General features: G+C 43.1%; 1 protein-coding gene across 1 annotated transcript in view; it reads right to left on the minus strand.

Moving 5' to 3' along the window:
* BORCS5 (BLOC-1 related complex subunit 5) overlaps nucleotides 1-23,947 on the minus strand; it is a 125,422-nt gene that overhangs the window by 12,342 nt on the left and 89,133 nt on the right. Inside the window, exon 3 of the mRNA XM_019544259.1 lies at nucleotides 20,521-20,678. Coding sequence (XP_019399804.1) covers nucleotides 20,521-20,678 — 158 coding nt within the window. The remainder of the gene's footprint in view (nucleotides 1-20,520; nucleotides 20,679-23,947) is intronic.

Here is a 23,947-nt window from a genome sequence, read left to right on the forward strand (position 1 = left end):
CCCCCGTGGGTTTAAGAATGGCCACTGGGATGCTTTAACTAAAGCTTGTCGGATGCGCTTTAGTTAAAACATCCCACTGCCATTTTTAAACAAGCAGAAGCTTAATACTCATGATGTTGTGGCGTTTTATTAAAGCAGCTCTCCAGGAACCACTCTACTTAAAATGCCTGCCCACCCCCACACCCGAGCATATGTATAGGCACCCCATGATTCGTCCTAACTAGGACTTGGGGAGACACAGAAATATTTTCAATTGAACTGCAAGAACATATAACACTCATCTTCCCAGACTTCCCCTCTCTTTCTTCTCCTCCTTGGCAAAAGAATCCCTTTTGCAAAAGTCAGGGAAGCCATCGTTTGATATTTTTAAAATAACAGATATTTTTCCCTTTTCAATAAATTAGTGTTTTCCAGGCCCTCCTTTAACAGCATAAAGTAGCAAAAATGGACACTGACCTCTAATCAGTTTCACCCATGCTGTTAAATGAATTTTCCCTAAAATGGACTATGTATACTTTCTCTCCAAGTATACAGCTCAGTGCTCTGAATGATAAGGTACTGAAGAGACTCTACAATTTGCAGACCCACTTGTAAGTATACAGATTCAACACCAAAGCAATTCATGGCATTTTAGTTATGTTACACACAATAAACTGTTGTATTCATCCCAGAATTCTTTTCATCTCAGGCTGCTGAACAGAACTAAAATATTACATCAGAAAATGAAGGATTTAAATCAGCTCTGAAAGCTGCCTGCTTGTTTTTCAAGAGACAGTAGGAAAAAAAATGAATAGGAAAGAGACATGCATTTGGCAGCCGTGTTGGTCTGGGACAAAATGAAATGCAAAACTCTAGAACTCTTGGTTCAGAGATGAAGAACAACTCAGAAAGACACCTCTCATGAACACAGAGAAACAGACTTCTATCTTCAGCTGCCTTTGTGCAAAAATGAATTTTTATTTCTTAACTATGGGGACTTTTTACCATCTTTAATTTCCCCTGAGCCTGAGAAAGGGCATGTGGGCCTGCAATGTCTTAGTTGGTCTAATAAATGGTATCACCTCTGAACTGAGAGTTCTAGAGTTTTGCATTACCAAAGAGAGAGACTTCTATACCTCTTTGTCAGCAGGTTTTCCTAGCACCTGAACAGTGGATCTACCAATAACTTCAGTCCTAGGAGGTTCTATAAAATTGACCTTAACTCTACCTTTCCCTTCTGCTAGTCACATTTCTTTCCTCACTTATTAGAGCAATGCCTTCCACTTAAATGGCCTCTGCTGCATGCTGTCAGCATGAATGAGTTTCTTCCTGTAGCTGCACAGAATCTGAGAAACGACAGATAGGAACATGACTGCATGGAATATTAGTCATGATGAGCTGGGGTGGAAATGCTCTTAAAGCAATGCATGCCAAGCTGAAGGCAACCCCTTTCTCTGTCACATGCTAGAGAAAACATTGTTTCTGGGTTGCCTTTTTTGGTTGTTGATAAGTGTCATATCGTATTAATGTTCCCTGTTGCTCCTGTGATGATAAATGCAAAGTGTATGAGGGTGGATAACCCAGACAGTGCAGAATACCGCAGGCAAGAGACATAGGCAGCAGTCAGAAATCCTGAGCCCTGCTGTTTGAGTGGCAGTGTCCATTGCCAATACAGTTTTGCTGAGTTGCTGCCAGGTAAACTTTAGTGAACTGGATGCTTTCAAGTTTTGGTTGCCACATCGAAGACCGAGCTCAGCGTAGCCATCTCCTTTTCTGGTTATGTAACCTGCCTCTGATGCCAGTGTCACCAAGAGTTCATTCAGTATGCATGCATGACCAGGGGCTGGGAGATCACACACATTAATTCTAACTAGATCAGCAGAGATTAAGCCAGGGATGCTCAACCCCTGGCCCAGATCCAGCAGGCAGGGGCACCCAGGTGCCTGAAAATTTGGTGATAGGAGTAGTAACTGTCAAATTTCCAGACCTGTGGGGAGTCCTGCGGGTAAGACAGCAAGCTGGATCTACATGTAGAGACACTGGGGCCCAGTCCAGGAGGTGTGGGGTTGAGGGAGGCAGCAGAACAAAAGATTGAGCACTACTGGATTAAACAGTATGCTGGAATCTGGGCCAGACTCCACATCTGTAAACCTCCAGTGTTTCTTTATGCCTGGGATTCTCAACCAGGGTGCTATGGTTGAGAATTTCAGATGGAAATCAAAGCCTGCACTACAGATGTCAAAAAAATCCATAGTTGTGGACTTTGCATTCTCTGCAACAGAAGAATTCCTCTAGTTTCTTTCTGTAGGCAAAAAATGAGTGAAAAGTAAGCGCTGACATTTTCCAGTGGGTGCCTCAAGTCTATCCAGGGATGCCTCGAGTCTAAAAGGTTGAGAATCACTGCTTTATGCCAAAGCTGTTATGTTAGTATGGTACTGGTAGCTGGACTGCAGCATGTAAATTGAGCCAAGACTACAGAATGTGTAAGGCAAAGTTGCTCTTAATCATTCACCTTTGTGGACCAAGGTTGTATGTGCTAGAGACAGTAGGGCAGGAGGCCCCATCTGGCCACATGGAAGAGGCTGGGGGGAGGGTGTGGCAGCCCAGCTCCACAGGGAGCTTGACTCAGTCTCTTGGGATGGGGGAAGGAGGCAGGGTCCAGTATGAGGAGGGAGGGGAGGGAAATGGGACATAGCCTGGCCCAACCCAGTCCCGTGGGGTGGTGGGGGTAGAGGGCTTGACTTGGCCCTGCAGAGAGGGAAAGGGGAAGTTCTTCAGCCCCAGCCTGGCCCCTGGATGGGGAAGGGTGGGCCTGCCTCCAATCTAGATATGTGGGGGGCAGTGGAAATGGTCCAAGTCCCATGGGAGGTAAGGGATACAGCCTGGCTGTGACCGGCCACATAGGACTTAGGAATTTGGCAGGGGGGAGTAGCCACTGCTGTCTTGCCACCAAATTTCCCAGCGCATAGGGAGTCCTGTGGTCAGATGCACAGGAGTTTGAGCACCCCTGATTTAAATCAACCCGTAAGTTATTTATTTGAAAATAAAGGGTTTTATACAAATTATATGAGCTTTGCATGGTATAGGCCAGGGGTGTCGAACAAATAGAACATTAACCAGATCTGGCCCATGGAGTCATGTCATTTAGCCTCCTGAAGGAGGGACTGGAAATTCAAGAGGGATTCCTGGAGGTACTGGAAAGTCCAGAGTGGGAAGGTGGCAACACTAATTCAAGAAGCTTCCTGAGCCAACTCAGGCATCTGCAAGAGGTAATGCCACTGCTGCTTGCCCTGCTGTCAGGGATGGGTCTGGAAATGGCCTGGAGGAGCCTCATGGTCTCAATCCAGCCCCACGGGGAGGCAAAGAGGTTGACACCCCTGGTATAAGCTATATATCTGTGCCTTCCACAACCCCTGACTGCAGTATCATGCATGTCTCTCAGAAGCTCCCTTCAGTGCTTCTATTTTTTCCTTTAACCAGACCCCTAACAAAGGGTCCTCAACATAAGATCTCACTGGAATCTCTTTTCACTTAAATATTGCTATGAAGCTCTGAGGCTTGTGTCAAAATAATTACCAACTAAATGCATTTGAGAGTACTTCTTTTCAGTAGATTTTTTAAAGCATTTCACAAATGAAATCAGTATCATTATTCCCCATTCTACAGATAGGAGAACCGAAGCACAGAGAATACAACTGAATCACTTATGACTCTCTTAAGGAGGAGTCTCTTTTGAGGGAAATGCTCTGGTTTGGTCACATAGTTGGTTGCATAGTTGCAGTAGGACTGGGCCAAGTATCTTCCCGTAGTTCCTGCCGATGGCTGATGAAGGGGGTGGCCACCAGACCTTGGCTCAGTGCAGCTGGGGTGTTCTACCCCGCTGTTGAGTGCTTTGTAGGCACTTGGCGGCTCTCTTTGCTTAAATGCAATATCCTCAGCAGATTGTTTGCTAGTCAGCAATGCTGCTAGCCAAAACTGTTTGCCACGCAGTTATAAGATGGAGAGTGTGACAGCTAGCAGCAGCAATTGCCCAGCTGCACAACAAAGGCTGGTACAGTGCCAGTCCAAATCGTGTGTACCCCAGGGAACCAGTCCAAGGAGTCTGTTCCCAGGTGGGATAAATCTCGTAATGATGACTATTCAAGAATCCCAGCAGAAGGAGTGGTGTGTACCAGTCGTCGCTTGACCCTGGACTCATTGGTGGTCACTGTAATCAATACGTTGCATGGGGCATGCTGAGCTCTTACCCTGATAGCTCTAAATAACCCGAAGGAGGTACCTGTCGAGGTTCAGTAAAATCAGCCCCCAGGCCAATGACAGAGCAAGGAACAGAACTAACCTCATGGTGTCCGACACCATCCACTGGTCCCGTGACATCTATGTGGAGCACATCACGGGCCACTGCCAGTACACCGACCCCTCCAGATGAGCCGCCGCTGGACCGGACCCGGAGGACACCGCCGCCTGAACTGCACCCCCCCCCGCGTCGAGAGGATTTCGCTGCCATGGTCGACCCTGCCCCGCCTGAAGAGGACCCCCGCGATCGGACTTTATGGACTGAGATGCTCTCTCCGAGCCACTTCCTCCAACATTGCGGACCACTGTAACGGGTATATGTGTATCTATCTCCTTTCTCTCTCAGCATTACGACCTCCACCTCCCCATCCCCCCACCCCCGGGCTTAGTTGGCTAACATTGTATCATATGTAACCTAGTCGCGTTCCCCCCCTCTCCCCCATCTCTCAATTGTTAGTCCCTCGCTCGAGCACTTTGTATTTCCATCTCAGCTTTGTCATCTTTTTCCTGGATTCCCCATCCAAAACATTTACTAATAAAAGTCAATCTACTAAGCTTCACTATACAGCTTAAATACAACCAACATGAAAAGAGACCTGTTCCTACTGTTGCATGATTAAATATAATTCCCACAGAAGATTTTGTTGTGGACAACTCCTGTCTACTAATGTTAAAACCTGCTATGCACAATTCTTATTCTTGTCTTTATGACAATGGCTAAGAGCGAAGTTGAAGGTAAGAACAACTTAGAGATCAAATTAAAAAAAAAGCCAACACTTTTCAGACTAATGAGAAGCAATACTTTCTAATACACTATACAGATAATCTGCCCAAGTCACCACTGCAGGGTACTATTGAGACAGACAGTGTAATAATTATTTACACATGGTAAAACTGGTTGCCAGTTCAAGTGCCAGATAATAACTTTGAGGTTTGTACGTATCCTGGTGAAATTAAGAGGCTAACACTTCCCTGGAGATCTGTGAGAAGTGAATCATCACTAGGCTCCTATCCAAAATAACCAACTCCCTCCCTGGTATTCTGCTCTGGGCAGCAGATAGTCCCTTAAGGTTTTAAAACTCTTAAGAAAGTATATCACATATTGTGTTTATACTTATGAGTGACAAAAGTAAGTTGGAAAAAAACCCAAGCTTTTCCCCCCTTGTTGCGGAAACATGGAAGTTAACAAAATTTGTCATCATGAAGAGTTCAAATAGTATCTCAGTATCCACTTTTCTAAAGCATTTATATCCTCTGCCATTCCTACCCCTGCCTAGTGCTAATCTGTTTCATATGCAACCACACTCAATGTCAAGGAACTAATTTTGTCAGTACATTTTCTCCACTTCACTGGATGTTCATTTGATTGATTTAACAAAAACTAACGTTTTCCAGGTGTATGGCTATGCCTGACATGAAGTTACACCTTAACAGCAATCACAGAGTGAAACTAGTTATGAAATGACTATTCACTCAAATAGGAATTGGAGTGCACATACTAGGGCACCTATGTTCTCTGCCTATTAGTTTTTGGGTAGAAATGAAAAGGTACAGCATTGGTTTTGACCTGTAAAAAGCTCTAAATAACTAGGGACTGCCATACATGCAGCACCATAAAATGCTGAGCCATTTTAAAAACACTAGCCCTTTGCCTAACTTCAGCAAGTAAAATGCAGTCTTAACATGTCCAAGGGGGCACAAAGGCAGTGAAATTTAATTTTGGTGTCCTTAAAGAACTTCTGTTCTGAAGCAATGAGCCTCTACAAAATAAATGAAAAAGCCCCTGCCTGTCTTTAATTAAATGGTTGCAGGAAAAACACTCATTCATTTTGGACAGCCCAGTGCTAACTTACAGAACCTCTGATGTCAACTTACCAAACAGTTCTGTTATAAAAATACAGCCTCCAATTCCCCCACTTCCTGATTCTATGATGATGACATATTACTCATCCAAAACATTCCCAGCCCCAGCTGGAATGCTATAGACTACAATACCCATAAGTGTTATTTACCATTAAAGCTTCCCTTTACTATAAATTTCAGATCTGCATTTCCAACATGTCAAAATGACTAATTTCTATCAAAGTGGAGTTTTATGCAAGTTGTTTTTCTATCTGTACAACAACCTTTGTGACTTTGATTTAAAAAAAAGCAGTTAAGCTTTTAAATGAGATGTTTCTTATAAAGATCACTGTTTTCTTTTTAAAAAGTTAAGAGGTATTTACTGAAAATATGCTGTCAAAGTCAATATCATTAAGTTTTCAGGCAGTTGTTATCCACATCTTCACTCCCAGGAGCTGACAGCTGCTTCTTTTCTTTTCAATTAGACCAAGACAAATCTGCTAAAAATGAGATGCTGAACTTTGCCACTCTCTTAAAGGTTTAGACATAATGTAAGTCAAGGAAGCATATATCTCAGGGGTGTTCAATCCCCAGTCTACAGGCCAGATCCAGTCCTAGGTACTGTGTCATCCAGCCCGTGGGGCTCTATGCAGACCCACTAGATCAGGCATGCAGGGCAGTGCATGGCTCAATCCTGGCATGTGGGGTTGGTGAGAGGCCTCCAGAGCTGGATGTCCAGATGGAGGCAGCACAGGGCCTTGGAATCCAATCCCAGCACAGACAAGTGGTGGGGCACAATTCTAGCACATGGGGTTTGATCCGGTCTGCAAACTGACCCTGCACCCCTCATTTGGCCTGCAAGTTGCCTACTTTGAATGAGGCTGAGCAAAGGTTGAGCATGGCATAGCTAAAGGGAGCAAGCTCTCATCCTCTGTCCCTTCGTCCTTTTAAGAAAGGAATTTTAATGTGTTTCTACATCCTTCTACAGCAGAAGAATCTCAATGTCATTTGGGTTACTGGTCATTATAGGGTTTTTTGCTGGTTTGTTTTTATTTTGTTTTGTTTTGTTTTGTTTTGTTTTGAGAGATTCACTCTCTCTGGATTGATCGTTTCATCAGGAAAGAGCACATACAGATTGGGAGAATCACTCTTCAATACAAGAAAACACCTTCATATCCAGGACAACAGCCTTTGAAGGTGGTGTATCCATCCTGCCTTCATTTTGGAGCCTGAACAGTCTGGCAGTTTCTGAAACCTACACTTCCACTCACACATACAATACAGCCTTCTGAAAGCTCCCAATGAGGACACCTGAAACATCATAAAACTTAAAAGGCACGTATTTCTACAGCAAACTAGCCCAAGACCACAGCAAGCCTTTAAGATATCACACAAAGGAGGGAGAGACTAATTCTGAAAGCGATTCATGACTCTGGGATTCTTTTTGGGGGGACGGAAAGGGATAGGACAGGACGGGAGGAGTGGGGACTGAACCTAAAGGAACTTACTTGGCTCTCAGGAAGGGCTGCACTCTGCTTTACTCTCACCTGAAAACCAGGCCTCTTTTAGACGGCTCAATGGACGCCTTTTAATTTCCACCCCAAAATAAATGCACAAGGCATGACCAGTTATTTCAAGCCCCAAAAGGTAAAACAAAGCAGAGGAATTTGAAAAGCAAGTGGTTAGCTTTCAGTTTGCACCTAGACTACCGGGGAAACTGTCCATGGGGTCAGTTAGCAGGGAGACTCTAATGGTCCTCTTTTGGCCTTAAACATCTACCACTTTTTGAATAAACATCACTGCTCCATGCGCTGGGCCTTGCATATACTAGCAACCACTGTGCTTGCCCATCATGCAGATCACCATGCCATCTTTTTCGAAGCTTACCTGGCTCTGGATGCACGAATTCAAGCTACATTTGCTGAACCCCTGTCACAGAAATTTTTTACATATGCCTTTAGAACATCCAAATGGCAGCATCTGTACCGTGCTGGGGGCTCCAAGTAATTCCCGTTTCTCTCCCAGTATACTAGAGTAGTCCAGGAGGATACAGTAAGTTGGACTGTGTCAAGCGTCATAAGCATTTGCCGCTACACACTGTGCTATATTCTATTCAGCTTTTTATACGGGCCCTCAGAGATAATCACTCACAACAAGTCACGTAATTACTAAGAGGAGACCTTTTTATATCCATGCAAGTCTCATGCAAATGTTAACAAAAAAACCCTTACATTCATAAAGGGAGGCGGAGAAAAATTATTTACACTGAAAAAGGGGGTAATTTTGCTATGTTTCTAGCATGAAATCATCTAGACAAATCACATCTGATTTACGTGAAAGTGCCAGTTAAGGGGCTGCTAGTATAAGTTCAGAAAAAACACACTTCTGGGATTCTGTATATTAGGCATTTCAAGAGATAAAAGCAGCCAATGTTTTAAAAAAATGGGTGCCTAGACTTGAGCATCTAAAGGTATGTTTGTGTCTTGAGCAGCCAAATTTTTTGAATATATGGAGCACCTTCTGCCTCTCAAAGGCCACTTCTGCAACAGCACTTAACCCAGAATTCAGAAGCCTAACTTTGGGAGCCTACTTTTGAAAAAAACCTTAACCAGTGTATAGGAGACGAATGCACTTAATTCAAGTGCACACCCTCTTATAAAACTCCATTTTACGAGACTGCTGTTCTTTAAAAGGAAGACAATTTGGCCAGCGGTTATCTTTGAATCATTTTCAGTGAGGGTCATCTGCCTTGCCAAATCCTACTGCCTTCACAAATACTGCAGCAGTAGACATCTTCTTATAAAAGAAGAGAGAGAAAAAGAGATTACAAATAATTTTTCACTTAGGATAAAGTGCAGCAGAGTTGTTCCTTGCTCATATTTTCCAAGGGGCAGGGGGGAAATCACTTATGGGGAGGATTAGCACCTTGAAAATTTCAGCCGAACAAGGCCCACAGGCAAAGCATTACATACTGAAGATAGGGAACAATGGAAAAAGTTCAGCAGTCTTGAAGTATGCTGTCACTCTGAAACTATCTGGAAGATAACTGTGTAAAGATGGCATCTCCTTACTGGAACAGAGAACCAGAAGGGGTCTCCTGGGTCAAAATCCAATGTCCTTCTGCCTAAAGCAATTGTATTTTATAATCCCACTCGGAATAACAACCTTCATCTGAAAATAAGCAAAGTCGTTTACACACACACACACACACCGCTGATGGGGAGACTGTTCCTGGAACCACACAGCTCCAGTGGTTATAAACCTCCTCCTAATTTCCACAGTTGATTCATGCCCATTTGTTTGTGTGCCAACACTGTATTTTAGAAGCTGCTTGTGACACAGTAAACACCAAGGAGGAAGAAGCGTGTCAATCTCCCTCCAATATACTTAAGGAGACCAAATAATGGCTCCTTCCCCACCTTAGCTTTCTTGAACTAAACAAGCCTAGCTATTCTAGACTCCTCTCCTGAAGAGAGGTTGTTGTAAGAGGCCCCTGGTCATCCCAGCAAAACTTCTTTGCAGCTGTTCTTGTTTGAACTCTGCTTTTCCAAGTACAGGCTACCAGAGCTGTAAGCAGTGTTCCCAGATGAGGTTTCACAAATGGCATTAGTAACCTGTCCCTGCTGGAAATACATTATGGAAACACAAATTCAGGGACTGTACCTACATTTGGGGGAGAGGGGTGGTTCTTTTTGTTTTGGTTTGATTTGGGAGTTTTGTTGTTGTTGTTGGTTTTTGGGGGTTTTTTGTTTTTGGGTTTTGTTTTGTTGGGGGGTTTTTTTGTTTTTTTTTTTTACAGCTCATTTGATCTGCTCCACATGTGAATTCAGACTCACATCCGTTAAGATTTTAGTGACTCCAAGGAAGTGTTTGCTGCCTTTTATTCTTGTTTGAGCTACTTGTTGGAAGTTCTTGTTTGGTTAAGGGCTCTTCTATATGGGGAAAATAACCTGAAAAAGCTATTCCACCAAAACTAATCTAGTTGCTTTCCCAAACAGGGATCATTCAGGAGAGACAGAAGTAAGCTGGGCAGGCCAGCCGGTCACAAGTGTGCTAGGAACAGAGGTGAAGGGGACCTACAAAGAAATGAAGTCACACAATAAATTAATACATCAGAGGATAAAGCTCAAATATCAGTCTGTCACATGTGGAAGTAATGCTGGTTGGATTCTCTCAGCCCTTAATACCAGCTAGACTATCTTGTTAAACACAATGAAGGCATGTTGGCAGCGTACCCAGGCTCTACCTAATACATTCTTGACATTAATAAAAAGGTTACTGTGAGGGAGTGGGGCCTAGGAGCAGCCATGTACTCCCTAGCGCCCCCTACCGTCACTTCAGGTAATTCAGCACCCTCCGATTCTCGCCCGCCATGACTTTGATAATAAATAAGTTTAGATGGGAGGCTGCCTTTATCCCCCGGGTGAACGGTACATATGTTTCTGCCCCTACTCCATATGGGGTACCTCTGTGCACCCCTGCCTTAAGGGCTATGCGTGCCTCCAAACCTCCCCTTTAGCACACCCCAAGCCTCGCAGCTGTTCCCCGGGATGTTGTGTGGTCCCCTGCCCTCTGGCGCCCCCTCTGGCACCCCGGGCTCGTCACCCACCTTGCGCCCCTGGGCCTGGCCCGTAGCCGCTGCCCTGTTACTGGCGCCCCTGGGCCTGTTACACTCTTGGGCTACTACTCAGCCCGCTGCCCCACTCTGGGACCTACGACGCGCTCTCCGCGGCCGTTGCCCCCTTCTGGGCCTACGCCGCGCTCTTCACGTGCACTCGCTGCCCCTCTGGGGTCTCGCCCTCTCTGGGGCCTCTGCCGCGCTCTCCGCGGCTGTTGCCCCCTTCTGGGCCTACGCCGCGCTCTTCACGGGCGCTCACTGCCCCTCTGGGGCCTCGCCCTCTCTGGGGCCTCTGCCACGCTCTCCGCGGCCGTTGCCCCCTTCTGGGCCTATGCTGCGCTCTTCATGCGCTCTCGTTGCCCCTTCTGGGGCCTCGCCCTCTCTGGGGCCTAAACTGCGCTCCTCACGCTTGGGGCTCAGGTGGCCGCAGCCGTGCCTGGCCCCTTGACCCTCCTCTGGGTCGTTTGCCCCACTGGGCAAAACACCGCCCTTACGGGCTGGGGTCCAAAACCCCGCACACCGCACCTCTCCGGCGCAACACCGCGCCTCTCTGGCGCAAACAGTAGTGCCCCACTGGCACTGCTGACTGTGCCACTACTGGGCACTCGGGACCCCCAGGTTATTGGGGAGCTCCCGTGAGGCCTCCTCTCACCCCTACAGCCTCACCTGGTCCTCCAGTAACTATAACACAAGCCGAGCCCAAATGGCTGTAACGAAACCAACAAAGAGCCTTCTCGCTCGTAATGCAAACTCTGAGCCCCTCTAGGGCTCCCAACCCTACCTTCCTTTAGGGTGTTCTCATCCCTGGCGTCATCGCAGCCGGTCAGCAAGGTAAGGCTGCCACCACCAACTCAGGCCACTCAGCTCTGCCGCAGAGCTCCTGCTCCTGCGGCTTCCAGAAGGGAACGGCTGCTGGGCCCAGGCCTGAGCTGTTACAAAGGGCCCGGCCCTGCCCCTTTCCGGTCACCTGACTGGCTGGTTGCTATAGCAACCCACAGCTGCACTGCCCTGCTGATTGGCAGCTATTTACTTATCTGAGGCACAGGACACCTCAGTGCTCCTGTCACAGTTACACCTTGTGAACGCAGGTATGTTTTCAAATGTGATTCTTGCTGGGTAAGATGCTGACCACTGCTGCCCCCCTGCTTTACCTGTGGCAGGTCAGTTGTGTGACAGGGTTGACGATGTAAAAAGGATTTGTATGGGATGATATGGATAGGGATGAGCCTGCCTCAGGCAGGGGTTTTGACTAAATGACCTCCAGAGATGTCTTCCAGCCCTGCTTTTCTGTGATTCTAAGTAACCTGCCTTCTCACACTCTGGGATTCTACCTACCAGCCTATTTGGATAAAAGGAAGTGGGGAAAAAAAGCGAAATTAACTGACGAGCATGATGCTAACTTCCAATCTAACAATATTAAACATTTCTTTCTGTAAGCTGGTGCCTGCTCAGTAAATTCCATTCTTTATAAATATAACACTTCATCAGAGCAGTAATGTGAAACACAAAACCTGATCGACTGCCACGGTTCTCATCAATTTCATAACTCCAAGCCTTGGAAGAATTTATTTAATGCACTGAATTCCTATCAGAACATTATGTTCTTTAATATGCTTTTATGACAGGCATAGCAACATAGCATTAAATATCCTGAAAACAGAAAAGTGACATTTCAAACCAAGTTCTTCTGCATTTCAGAAACACTATATACCCAAGACACATTCCCTGGGATCTGGCCTTCTGCTAATTTCAGCTTGTGAAGCAAACAGCTAAATTTTGTTTGAAAGTCAATACTGGAAGTTAACACTGCCTTGCAAAATGACTCTTAAGACGTTCAGTCCAAAGCAATCCCACCTTTACTTCCACATTTGTCTGGCTTTGATTAATAGGCATGTTTTCAATCCTCTAAGGCTGCCTCTTTCAAGAGATGCACTTTTATACTAAAGTGAGATCTATGGACAGGGAAGTACTTTGGAACTTAAGGAAATTATTTTCCTGGCTTCAGGCCTAAATTAGGCCATGGAGGAAGCCTCATCTTGACATATGTACCTGCATTTCTGCTGAATCCAGTTTAGTAAAAGAAACTAGATTCAGCAGTTTTCTATATTTATGGAAAATAAATGTCTGACTTTTTGATACTATGGAATACAGAGTCACCATCAATGGTAATTGGGAAAACTGTAGTCAATGACAACAGTGCTTAAGGGGACAGTTCAGCAATGCCACTAAAAGTACATGCCGTACCATCACCCATTAGCCATCTCACTCTGCTCTCTGGACAAGCACTAGTGATTAGATCCAAATGATGAATCCCACATGTTTCTATGCCCCTGGGATCTGAGCAGTGATCGAGCTCTAGGTCTCCTAAACCATGCTAGCAAGCACACTCCCCACTCCTGGGCAATGGGAGTCTACACTTTGGCTATCTAGACCACAACAGTGCAATAGCCTTGCTGCTTGAAAACATTCCCTACTCCAGAGATTGTCTAACAGATGGAGCTCTAGTTTCTGAAGGGTGTAACAACGTGCCAGTTGAATAAGATACTTAGGTTTAAGACAGGAATTTCTTATACACACACTTTAACTCTGACAAAACACAAGATTTACAATTCTTAGGGAGTGGGGGTTGCTTCCTCCCTCCCCCTCTAGGCACACCGCAGCTGGGGTCCCTACAGACTATGATGGGGGTTTAAACCCCTCCCGAATCATACTCAGGCCACCTGGGGCCTGGCTATGCCCTTTCCCTCAGCTCAGCTTTCCCCCACCCAGCCACTGCAGAAGGGAAGGGAGGGCTTGCTTCCCCTGGCTTCTGGCCTGAGCCACTGCAGGCATGTGCCTACATTTCTGGAATCAAAAGTGAATGCTTATTCACTTGCAAATCAGTTTAACCTATGCAGATTGGACTAACCTGCAAAGAGTGAATCAATTCAGGCTCCGGCTTTTGAATGCCTGCACTTAGCCTCTAAGTTTAAACATATCGTGTCCGAGATAGTCGCAGGACTGCAGATGGGCCACGGTGGAAGTCACCAACCAACAAACAACTTGGACAACCTTATTATACCTACAACACTGCCACCAACCAACCCTCCATCAGTTTTTGGACAGAGAGCTATTTAAGGTCAATCATCCTGCCAGTAGCAAGCACGTTTCTTTAGATGAGAGCCAGTCAATGGAAATGGCCTTTGGGCATTTTGTCACAGATTCATCAGACTGTCTCCCCACCAAGATTCAAGTTTTCACTATAAAATGAATGATGAAAGGAAAGACATAAAAATAAGTTGCAGCTGAAATGGAAACTGAAACTCACAAAAGCAAAATGGAATTTATAAATTGATATACCCCCCCAAACAAAATACGTATTTTTGTAGAGTTTTGTTAAATCAGGATTGGAGAAACCAATACACAGTACAAGTTAAGCTGTCATTATTTATTATAAATATATACAGCACATTATTTGAACAAGTTATGAAAACTTTTCAAAGTTTTCCACAAGATCTATGAAGGTATTTAAGGTCAGCTTTACTTTTCAGACCTGTTTGGACATGTATAGAAATAAATTCTAGATGTAAATGAAATGGAGATGTTCAAATATATTATGAACTACTTTTACTATATGAAATATATCTGGATTCAAGCTAGGCAACTATAGAACTACAAAAGCTATTGCAAGTTGCTTACAAATTTTAAGAATATGCACACTGATACTTTACTATGCACCAGCTGAAAACATTCCAACTACTACTTGCAATGGACTGGTAAAAATCCATGCACGCCCCATTCTGGACTACTAAATCAATAAAATATGGTGTTGCCATGGAGAATATTCAAGTCAAATATAACAAATATAACTCATGATCAGCTAGCTGGTAAACCAATTACTTCTTTATTAACTTCTTTATAGCTAACAAACTACTAACCTACTCATCACTCCATGACAATGGTTAAAAATCTAGAAGGTCACGTTAAAATTAACTTTATTGTCTATTACATATATTTATTTTATATTGGTCTTAATTGTAACAATGTTTCACTACTGTGTAAGGTCTGTCAGAGGTTCTCGACCCTTAGACTCAAGACTCCTCTTGGAAAATACCAGCTCTTTCCTTGCATTTGATTTTTTACTTCAGAAAAATAATAGAGCAATTCTTGTGTTGCAAAGATCTCAGAAAGACCACAACAGGTCAGAATGTTTTTGACGCTATGGATTTCTATTTGAAATATGTTGGGTTTTGTTGTGAATCATGTAGGTGTTTGCATAGCTAACTGTGCTAAAATTGCACATCACCCTGACTGAGAATCACTGGTCCAGGTCAATATTTTCTCACTGCTTTTTGGATTTTAGTTAAATTCTTTGTTCTGGAAGTTATCACCATTCTGGGCTTGTTTATGGCAGCTACAGATGTACATTATAGTCATATGTATGCTTTTACTACAAGCTCAAGTTGTTAATTTTATACCACCTGTGTATAGAAATTACATTTTGTTTTTCAAAGGGGGCACACTTAATAGTTTCATCAACTCCTTCCAAACTAGCAGTCAGATCAACTATTCCAAATATCATGAAGCTTCTTTAAAATAGGAATCTGTAGTTACTTGCTTTTAGACCTTTTTTTGCCTCTTTGGAAAGAAGCCAGTCCAAGATTCTCACATGTGACTAGTGATTTTGAATGCTGAAATTGTACTGTTCGGAAGAACTTGAATTTGCAGAGAAAGCTAAGCATGTAGTGAAAAAATCAGGAACATTTTAAAACTTACATTTTATGGACTTTCAAAGACTGAGGCACAGCATCTGAGGAAAACCAGACTGCCGGTAATCCTTACAAGTCCAGGGAATCAGTCAGTGGCAGAGCTGGGAATAGACTTGACAGAATTTCAGGTTTCTAGCCTTTTACCCAGATCTCTAGACTTCAGCTTTCCTTACTACAGAAATGGGTAAGGAAGAATACATATGGAATTTCTCTCTCTAGCGTCGGCTCATTCTAAAAGGCAAATTTTTTACCCACAGGATTTTGAAGTATTCTAATATATACAGATAAGTTGTTGCTTTACCTTACATTTAGCAGATCACGGGGAACTCTGTACACAGGGGTGACTTCACCTATTTCTAAAATGCATCTAACTCTCATAGGGGATACCCCAACAGATGAGGTTCCCCTTAAACTGCTAAAAAAAGGTTAAACTACAATTTGTCCTGTCAACTTGAAGATTTTACAATATGGTAGCTACTGAATTGTTCTCTCTTTCATGAACACAGATGTGTGAGTATGCACACCAACCTACCCACCTCTTTTTTGCCCCTAGCACAGATATACATAAAGAAATCCACTTGGGTTCCACATCACTGTCATCACATAAGCTTCTCCCATCGGCTTCCAATTTATCTGAACAGTATGCCCAGAGTATGATTAATCCAACAAGCTGTCAGTTTTCATCCTACACAATACAGGATTCAGAGGACAGATGTACTGAGAGAAACCTACACCCAAGACATTTTTATACAAAGCTGGCAGATAGTTAGGTGCCATAAACAATGCACCAATATAGTCTCGATCTCTCTTGCACCCCCCCCCCACACTTATTTTTTCTCGTGTTCTTTAACAAGAAGAAAAAATGTCAGCAGTGTGATTTAGCAATCCTGTGATAAGAAATGTTGAATAAAAGCAATATTCTGACAGATGGAGATTCAGCTGTCAATAATTCATACATGAGAGAAAGCTGAAATAACACTGAACAGGAACATTATTGTTTTGTTTTTAAAAGAAAACAGGGCTCAAATTTTTAAGCCAAACTGAAAGAAGTAATGTCCCTGGCTATTAGAGGTACACTGATACATTGGTCCATATCATACTGGCAATGAAAAACAAAATCAACATTATCAGCAATTAGCCTGTTTTGGCTGATAATGTTGCTGACAAATGCCATGTGCACAGTTGCTGCATGCACATGGCCAGGAGCGCAGTCCGGCAGTGTGGAGAGCAGCATCCAGCCAGTAAGTCTCTGGGATGGGGTGGGGTGGGGTGGGGAAGGAAGGGGGAGGCAGCAAATTGAGGTCCCTGTGGTGAAGGAGGGAGGGCTGAGGCAGAGGAAGGGGAAGGCAGTGCACAGCCAGGGTGGGGCATAGGACGGAGCTGCAGCTTGTCTGGGGGTGCAGGGGAATGGCTCCTTTCATAGCATGCACCCCCATGGGAGGCCCCCCCAGATGTGTGCGTGGGACGAGGGTGGGCTGCTGCAGCCGCTGTGCCAAGCTGCTCCCTGCTGTGGGGGCTGGTCTGGGGCTGTGCCTGGGCTGAGCAAGGCAGGGCAGGTGGCGGACTGAGAGGAGGGGCTATGGTGAATTTTGGGGTGGCTGTAGCCACCTTATAACCCCCCCTCCCAGTGCCATGACCTCCCTCCCCACCCAAGTGTAGCCCCAGTTAACCCCCCGCCACACACACTAGGAAGAGCCTGATGCAGCCTCCGGTCCCAACCTGCAGCAGCAGCCCACCTTCACCCCACACACAAATCCAGGGGGGCATGTGCCCCCCATGACTCCCTAGGGGATGCATGCAGTGGCAGGAGCTGCCCCACCTCACACCCCCGAGACGAGCCACTTGTAGCTCTGTCCTGTGCTCTACCCCAGCTGGGCAGCACCTGCCCCTGCACCAGCCCCACTCCCTCGCTCACCACGGGGGCCTTGATCTGGCCTCCCCTCCCGCTTCCCCTCAACACTTTCCAGACAGATGCTGCTCTCCATGTTGCTGGGCTACATATCAGCAATTGGATCAGTATTGGTCGGTATGGCTGGTCAACAATTGGCCATCGGTATTGGCCCAAAAATATCTTTATCTGTGCACCTCTTAATAGCAAATCAGTCAGGTTTTAAATACACTAGTCAGTAGTAGGATTTTAAACAGGGCTTTGAGTTAGCATAGACAGGGCAAGAGTTGCATAAATTTGGATTGTTTTGTTGTGCAAAGTCCTCTTTAAAAACACATACACACACACACATCTATATATATATTGGTGAAAGGATCTGTAACATTTAATACAATATTTTCTTAGGCCGTACACACACACAGACAGAAGTTGCATTAGTTTGAAATTAGTCTTCAGGAAAGTTTAGTTAGATCACTACCAGTAAGGCTGAAATAAGCTCAACTGAAGTTAGCCTGATTTAGAATAGTTGTTTTCAACCTGTGATCCATGGACCCCTGGGCATCTCAAGACTATGTCTAAGGGGTCCATGAAAGATAACTATGATCAATCAAAAGTGTGTAAATGCCCACATTTACAATTCAAAGGGATCTGCACCTCTATTTGAAGTTTCAAAAGGGGTCTGTACCTCCTTTCAAAATTTTTGTAGGGGTCCACAAAATTAAAAAAAGATTGAAACCACTAGTTTAAAAGCAAACATAAGAGTGTCCACACAGCCTTTTGCACCAGTTTAATTAAAATGAATTTTTAAAAGGGATTTAAACTGAATTGGTGAAACTTCTGTGTAGACAAGTCCCTGAACCTTATTGTCACACAAAAGTTACCCTACTTCAATTGTCAATTTTGTACAACTCCTTTAGTGCAAACATTCTTATAGGCTGTAGAAATGCCTCTACAGATACAAACTCACCAATGATTTCCATATTTACTGAAAGACTGTCTCCTTGTATTATGGGACTGCTGCTGCCACCCTTTGCAGACAGACTATTCTACATCTCTATCAGAAGCTGTACTTCTACAACTATGGCTATGTCTTTTATGGCCAAACATTTTGTTTTTGTTTTTTACCTAGACAGACAGCCACCCAAACCAGCATATTATTTATGTTCACAAAGTAAACTCATAAATTGATGAGCCAAATGAAGGTATCACAGTCATTAAACTGTGATGTTTCTGTCATGTCTCCTACAAAAAGTAAGGCCAACTAGAGGAAGCAAGATTGTAGCAGAAGCCATTCACACTGTTCCTTTAAATTATGTTGATACTTACACTCTCATGAAAATAGACAAAAGAATTACCAAATTTATTTAGATAAATGCACTACCCTGTCATTAAGTTGGCAATTAAAATAATTTCTGAATTTATGTGAACTGAGTCACTAACATCTGCAGATTTCTTTACATCTTGTGTAATAGCTGGCTTCAGTTCTTGATGTGCCAAAGCAAAAAGAAGAATTTATGGCTCCCATGTCATTTTGGACTTAGCAAGACAAAGACACAGCGGTTCCTCAAAACAGCTCATGAATCATATTATTCAGCTCATCACATGGGACTTAAACTCTAGGGTGCACTGGAAAAAAGGTCATCATTTATGGAAAGCAGGTAAAAATTAATGCTACATTCTGTGAGTTTAATGAGTCTCTGCAATGCTTGACAAATACTATATTGGCAAGTGTTTTCCTCTATTCTTCAGGTTAGGATAGGGCTATCCAACTTCTGGGCAGCTGGGGGCAACATGCCACTTGAGTGAGTAAGCAGGCTCCCTACCACCAGGTGGGCTACCCAGATGTCCACATCTCCCTTACACCTGGACTACTCTATAAAGTTTGTTTTAGTGCTCCACAAACTGAGCCATTTTGAAAGTTGAAGTGTAAAGGCGCTGGGGAAAAAGAAGATGCATGTGAGAATTTGCCACTCCAAAAAAACAACACATAATGAGTGGGAAAATGTGATTTAAGAACTGCCACGCACATGCACTGTACTTATAAGGCAGCACTAGCTTTTGTGGACCAGCAAGAGCTGTACACCAGAAGCAGAATGCCAGTCCCATGATCTACCCTCATGTAACGGTCTTATACTTCCTTTGTCTTTAAATGCAAAAGGTCACCAATTCTTTCAGCAGCAAGAGAAGATTTCATACTTAAGAAAAAAGGGAAAAAAAGTAGATGGAAGAGACAGTAAAACTAGCAGCCAAGATGCTCAGAAATGGATGACAGAAATTCAGCTCCTAATTACAGCATCGAGGTAAGCACCCAGATTTTCATGAGAACTGGGTAACTACAACTCTCACTGTTGGGAACGGAGCACCCACTTTGAACATTTCCTCCTCTTACTGGTTCTTGTTCCTCTCTACCTTACTCCTCTCTAGAGGTTTCTCATCTCACCTCCTCCAAGGCCTATGCTGCTTTTCACCCCATTTTCCCCACATACTCAAGCTGCCTGGTTCACTTCTCCACCTGACGGTTTCATTTCCACAAGTGGCTCTGGTTCCTGAAGATAACTTGTTTTCCATGCTTCTCTTAAAGGGCAAGGACCTTCAGTGGAGGCAACTGGGAATGCTCTTCCAGGTACTTTTGCAGAAATACATGAAAGGAATACTAGCTTCTCCCTGTCACAAGAAAAGGTGAACGAGCAACAAATACAGTTTCCTTTCTTTTTTCTGAATCTTTACAATACCAATCCAAAAAAACAAAGAGTTAGGTAATTCTACTGTTTTAGATAAAAGGGGTACTTTTAAAAGGCTCCCAGGTCACCTCTTTCATGCTTCTTTATGGCACTGATGGTAACAAAGGTATTCCTTCCGTGTAGAAAAGGGAATCATCGAAGATGGCATAAACAGATGTACTGATAATAAATAGCTAGGGGGGCCCACTGTGTAAGCCAAGAACATACTCAATTTACCAACATCTCTCTCTCATATACCATTTCCCTTTAGGTTCTTATTTTAAAGGAATCTTAAGCGATCGTTCCAAGTATTTAAGCTAAGTATTTAACCACATGAGTGGTTAACTTGGTCCATATTCCATGCTCTTTCAATGGACCCATTTTTATCTCTCTCCCTGGCAGAAGACTGCACCCCTCTATACGGCATACCTCTTTAATTCGTTTCACTAAAGCATTCTGATCAAAAGCAACAGCTTCTGCGCACTGGTGAAGATGATCCTGGTACCGGAGGCACAGCTGTAGCACTTGCTGAGAGTCCAGTTTCTCCAGTTTGGTGCTTGTAGGTGAGGTCTGCCCACTGAGAAGCCCTAGAAGAGAGGGGAATAAACTGAATGAATTGGACTGCTAAACAACTGCTCCAAAGCCTGAGAAATATTAAGGACAATCAATTTTAAATTCAGGACTCAAAACTTGACTGTCCTATAACAGTCATATGAAGACTATAGGAAGGAGGAAAACAAAAATCATGAGTGGTAGACGCACTGCATTAGCTATTAAAGATTTATAGAAATATAATATACCCATCAACTTAAAAACAACAACAATTTCAAATGGAGAATTGTGAGTACATCCAGAAGGAAATGGAAACAATTCCATGAGAACATCATGCTCATTTGAAACAAAGGAAAGTTCAGATTGAATACTTGCCAACACATGATTTAAAAATCATTTGACAAAAACTGGGAAAAGTCAAATCTATTTTGCAGATCATTGGCTGCTACTCCATTCAGAGTATCTTACAAAGTATACAGTTGCCTATGAAAGCTCATGCCTCTTTGAACCAGTTAGTCTCTAAGGTGCTATACTGCCCTCCCTTCAATCAGAAATGAAGATAAATTTACCAGAACAGATAACTAACTACTAAACTAGCTCTACCTAAACAACAGTATTCTCTTACCTTAAGGCATACAGTATAAAAAAAGATTTCTGACTTGCCAACCCGGTGTCACTACAGTTACACTTCCTGGGCCAATTACATTAGAACAGGGTGGGCCAGGGACAGAGAAGAAGTAAAAACTTGTTATTAAAATCCAAGTTAACACAATGATAGTCAAAATCTCTAATGTCCTGGACAGAACTGCATGGGCTTAAAACCTTGGCTTCAATTATATTAATGGCAAATCTTCTATTGACTTTGAGAGAGTCACCCTTCACCATACTCTGGCAAAGAACATGCATAACTAAACCTTAAAAAAGAATGAAGACTAGCCATGAAACAAAGTACTTTTTAGTGCTTTGCTGGATCTTTTAAACCCAGTCTTCTATGATAAGAACATCCCAAGACCCGAACTTGTCTTGCCGGGGGTTTACAAAGGAACAAATAATTCTTCCCTATGGAATCAGGTCCTGGCAGCAAACAGCTAAATAATTGATGCTATTGACTAATTATTTTTACATTAATTATTACTCTCACACAAGCAGATTAGAAACCATAAGCTAGCTAAGATATTGAAATTTAAAATTACTTTTGGGTATTTGGGTGAATTTTCAAGCCCTCTGTGAGAACTTGTGAAAACAACCAGGAAAAGGGCTTCAATAAGTTCACATATTTGTTTAAGGTCCTTAGGCTTATATTATGTATTTAAGAACCTTGGCTCTGGGTTCCATAATGTGAAAAGCAATAAAAAGGAAGTTAAAATATAATAAAAAGACCTCCAATTCACACCCATGAAATCACAGGCTGAGGAGAACTGAGAAGTTAATGGTTCAGATAGATTTTCTTTATAAAATTCACTGGTTGAAATATAATCCAGAACAAATTTTTGAGGTAACAATAAAAAGAGCAGACTGTAAATCATTTTGAGGATGCTGTTTGTGATGATGTGGAAAGGGAAGTATTTTCTAGCCTTCTGTACTCAACTTGGAAATGTGTACTATGATAAATAAATTTAACCCAGATCAATCTCCAGACTTATAAATAAAATTCAGAGGTGAGCACAATGTTAAATACGCAAAGCAGTGACCTCTTGGACTATAACTTCAGAATTTCCATCGTCAAGAAAGCAATTAGCTGGGTTTTTTTTAAATCTTGCTAAGTACTGTGCTATAAACAGTAACACTTCATTCACTGCACGTTCTTTTACAGCAAATCAGTAGCCATGCTTCAAGAAAGCAGGTGTTTATGCTAAGTCATCTTTCCACTACAGAGAAGAGAAATCAACACTTTGATCTCAAAAGGGGTATGCTAAGAGAGAACAGGGTTTCCAAGACCAACATATCCTAAATAAGACTAGTAATCTGAGCACCCAATTTTTAGATGACTTAATTTTAGAGGAGAGGCTCAAGATTTTCTGAGCAATCAAACCCATTTTAAAGTCCAAAAAAGAGTAGCTACTATTTAAAATTTTGGCCCAGTTTCTGAACTTCCCACTAAAAAGGCCCTGCTTCTAGTACAGAATTTGGATCGAGTAAGTTGCGAATGGAAAGCAAACACAGATTGTACGTTGGCTCCTGAAGAAAGCTGATTGTAAAGTTCCTTTAACAAAATGGTTTCTCTCTATTTGACAATGCCAATTCACTGAAAACAAAGCTATTTAAAAAGATACTGATTTTGATTAAATGTTCCTGGGAAAGGTTTCTCAGAACCAAATGAGAAGGGAAGAGACATCATTCTCTGGTTTAGTGGTTCAGGCATTCACATGGGATGCAAGAGTCCAAGGGTCAAATGCCGGAACTGCATCAGCAGAGCAGACACTTGAAGCTAGGTCTTCCACATGTCAGGTGAAACAAGCCCTAACTATTTGGCTATTAGCTGTTCTGGGGTGCAGGAGTCAATATCTGCATTTTAAAAAATTAATAAAAGGCTCAGTTGTGTTCTGATGAGAAAGGAAAAGTTCCAAAACCTCATTTTTTCCCCTTCTAAACAGAATTCTTGTTTTCCAGGCAGCCAGCCCTATTTCTCAGTAGGGAAGTACCCAACTAGACATATGAATACAGCTTGGGACCCAAAGAATATTTGACACTTGAGGTGCTTCAACTAGTTCTGAGATTCAGAATATGTGGAGAATGTCACGGCTAGCTGGAAAGAACAGGGAAAACAGGTTACCAAGAACAGGGAAGCTGGGGGACTGCATGTACCCAAAATATTTTAGCAATGGCTAGTGGTACACATTCCTAGCATTTAAGCTGTACTGTAAAACAGACAGACCACGCTGGAAGCCTGCCATAGTAGTAAGAAGAGCCCCTCTCATTCACTCTATGTCCAATCAAACAACGTACCACAAAGGTGATGATCAACTGCCACTAGGCAAACAGATAAGATTCATGCTTCAGCTTCTAAATAACACTTAAAAAAAGGAAAAAAAAAGAAGCCACACGATATCTATTTATCCATCTACATAGCTAGCTGATGCAGGGAATTAAAGCTTTCTTTGACTGTTTTCAAATTCCCTGGCAAAACAGATGCATGTTAAAACTATTTCCCTCCTTACTAGTCATCTTCTTGCTCCAGATTGATTTATATTTCTATCAAAATCACCTTCCACTTAGCAGGAAAAAACCTAGTTTAAAGCCATTTCTGTAACACCAAAAGTGACAATACAAGAATCTTGTCAAGAGACTCCTCCAGCTAATACCA

The sequence above is a fragment of the Crocodylus porosus genome, unplaced genomic scaffold (genome assembly GCF_001723895.1).
Source record: "Crocodylus porosus isolate Cpor-Errol unplaced genomic scaffold, CroPor_comp1, whole genome shotgun sequence".
In the NCBI taxonomy this organism is placed as follows: Eukaryota; Metazoa; Chordata; order Crocodylia; family Crocodylidae; genus Crocodylus; species Crocodylus porosus.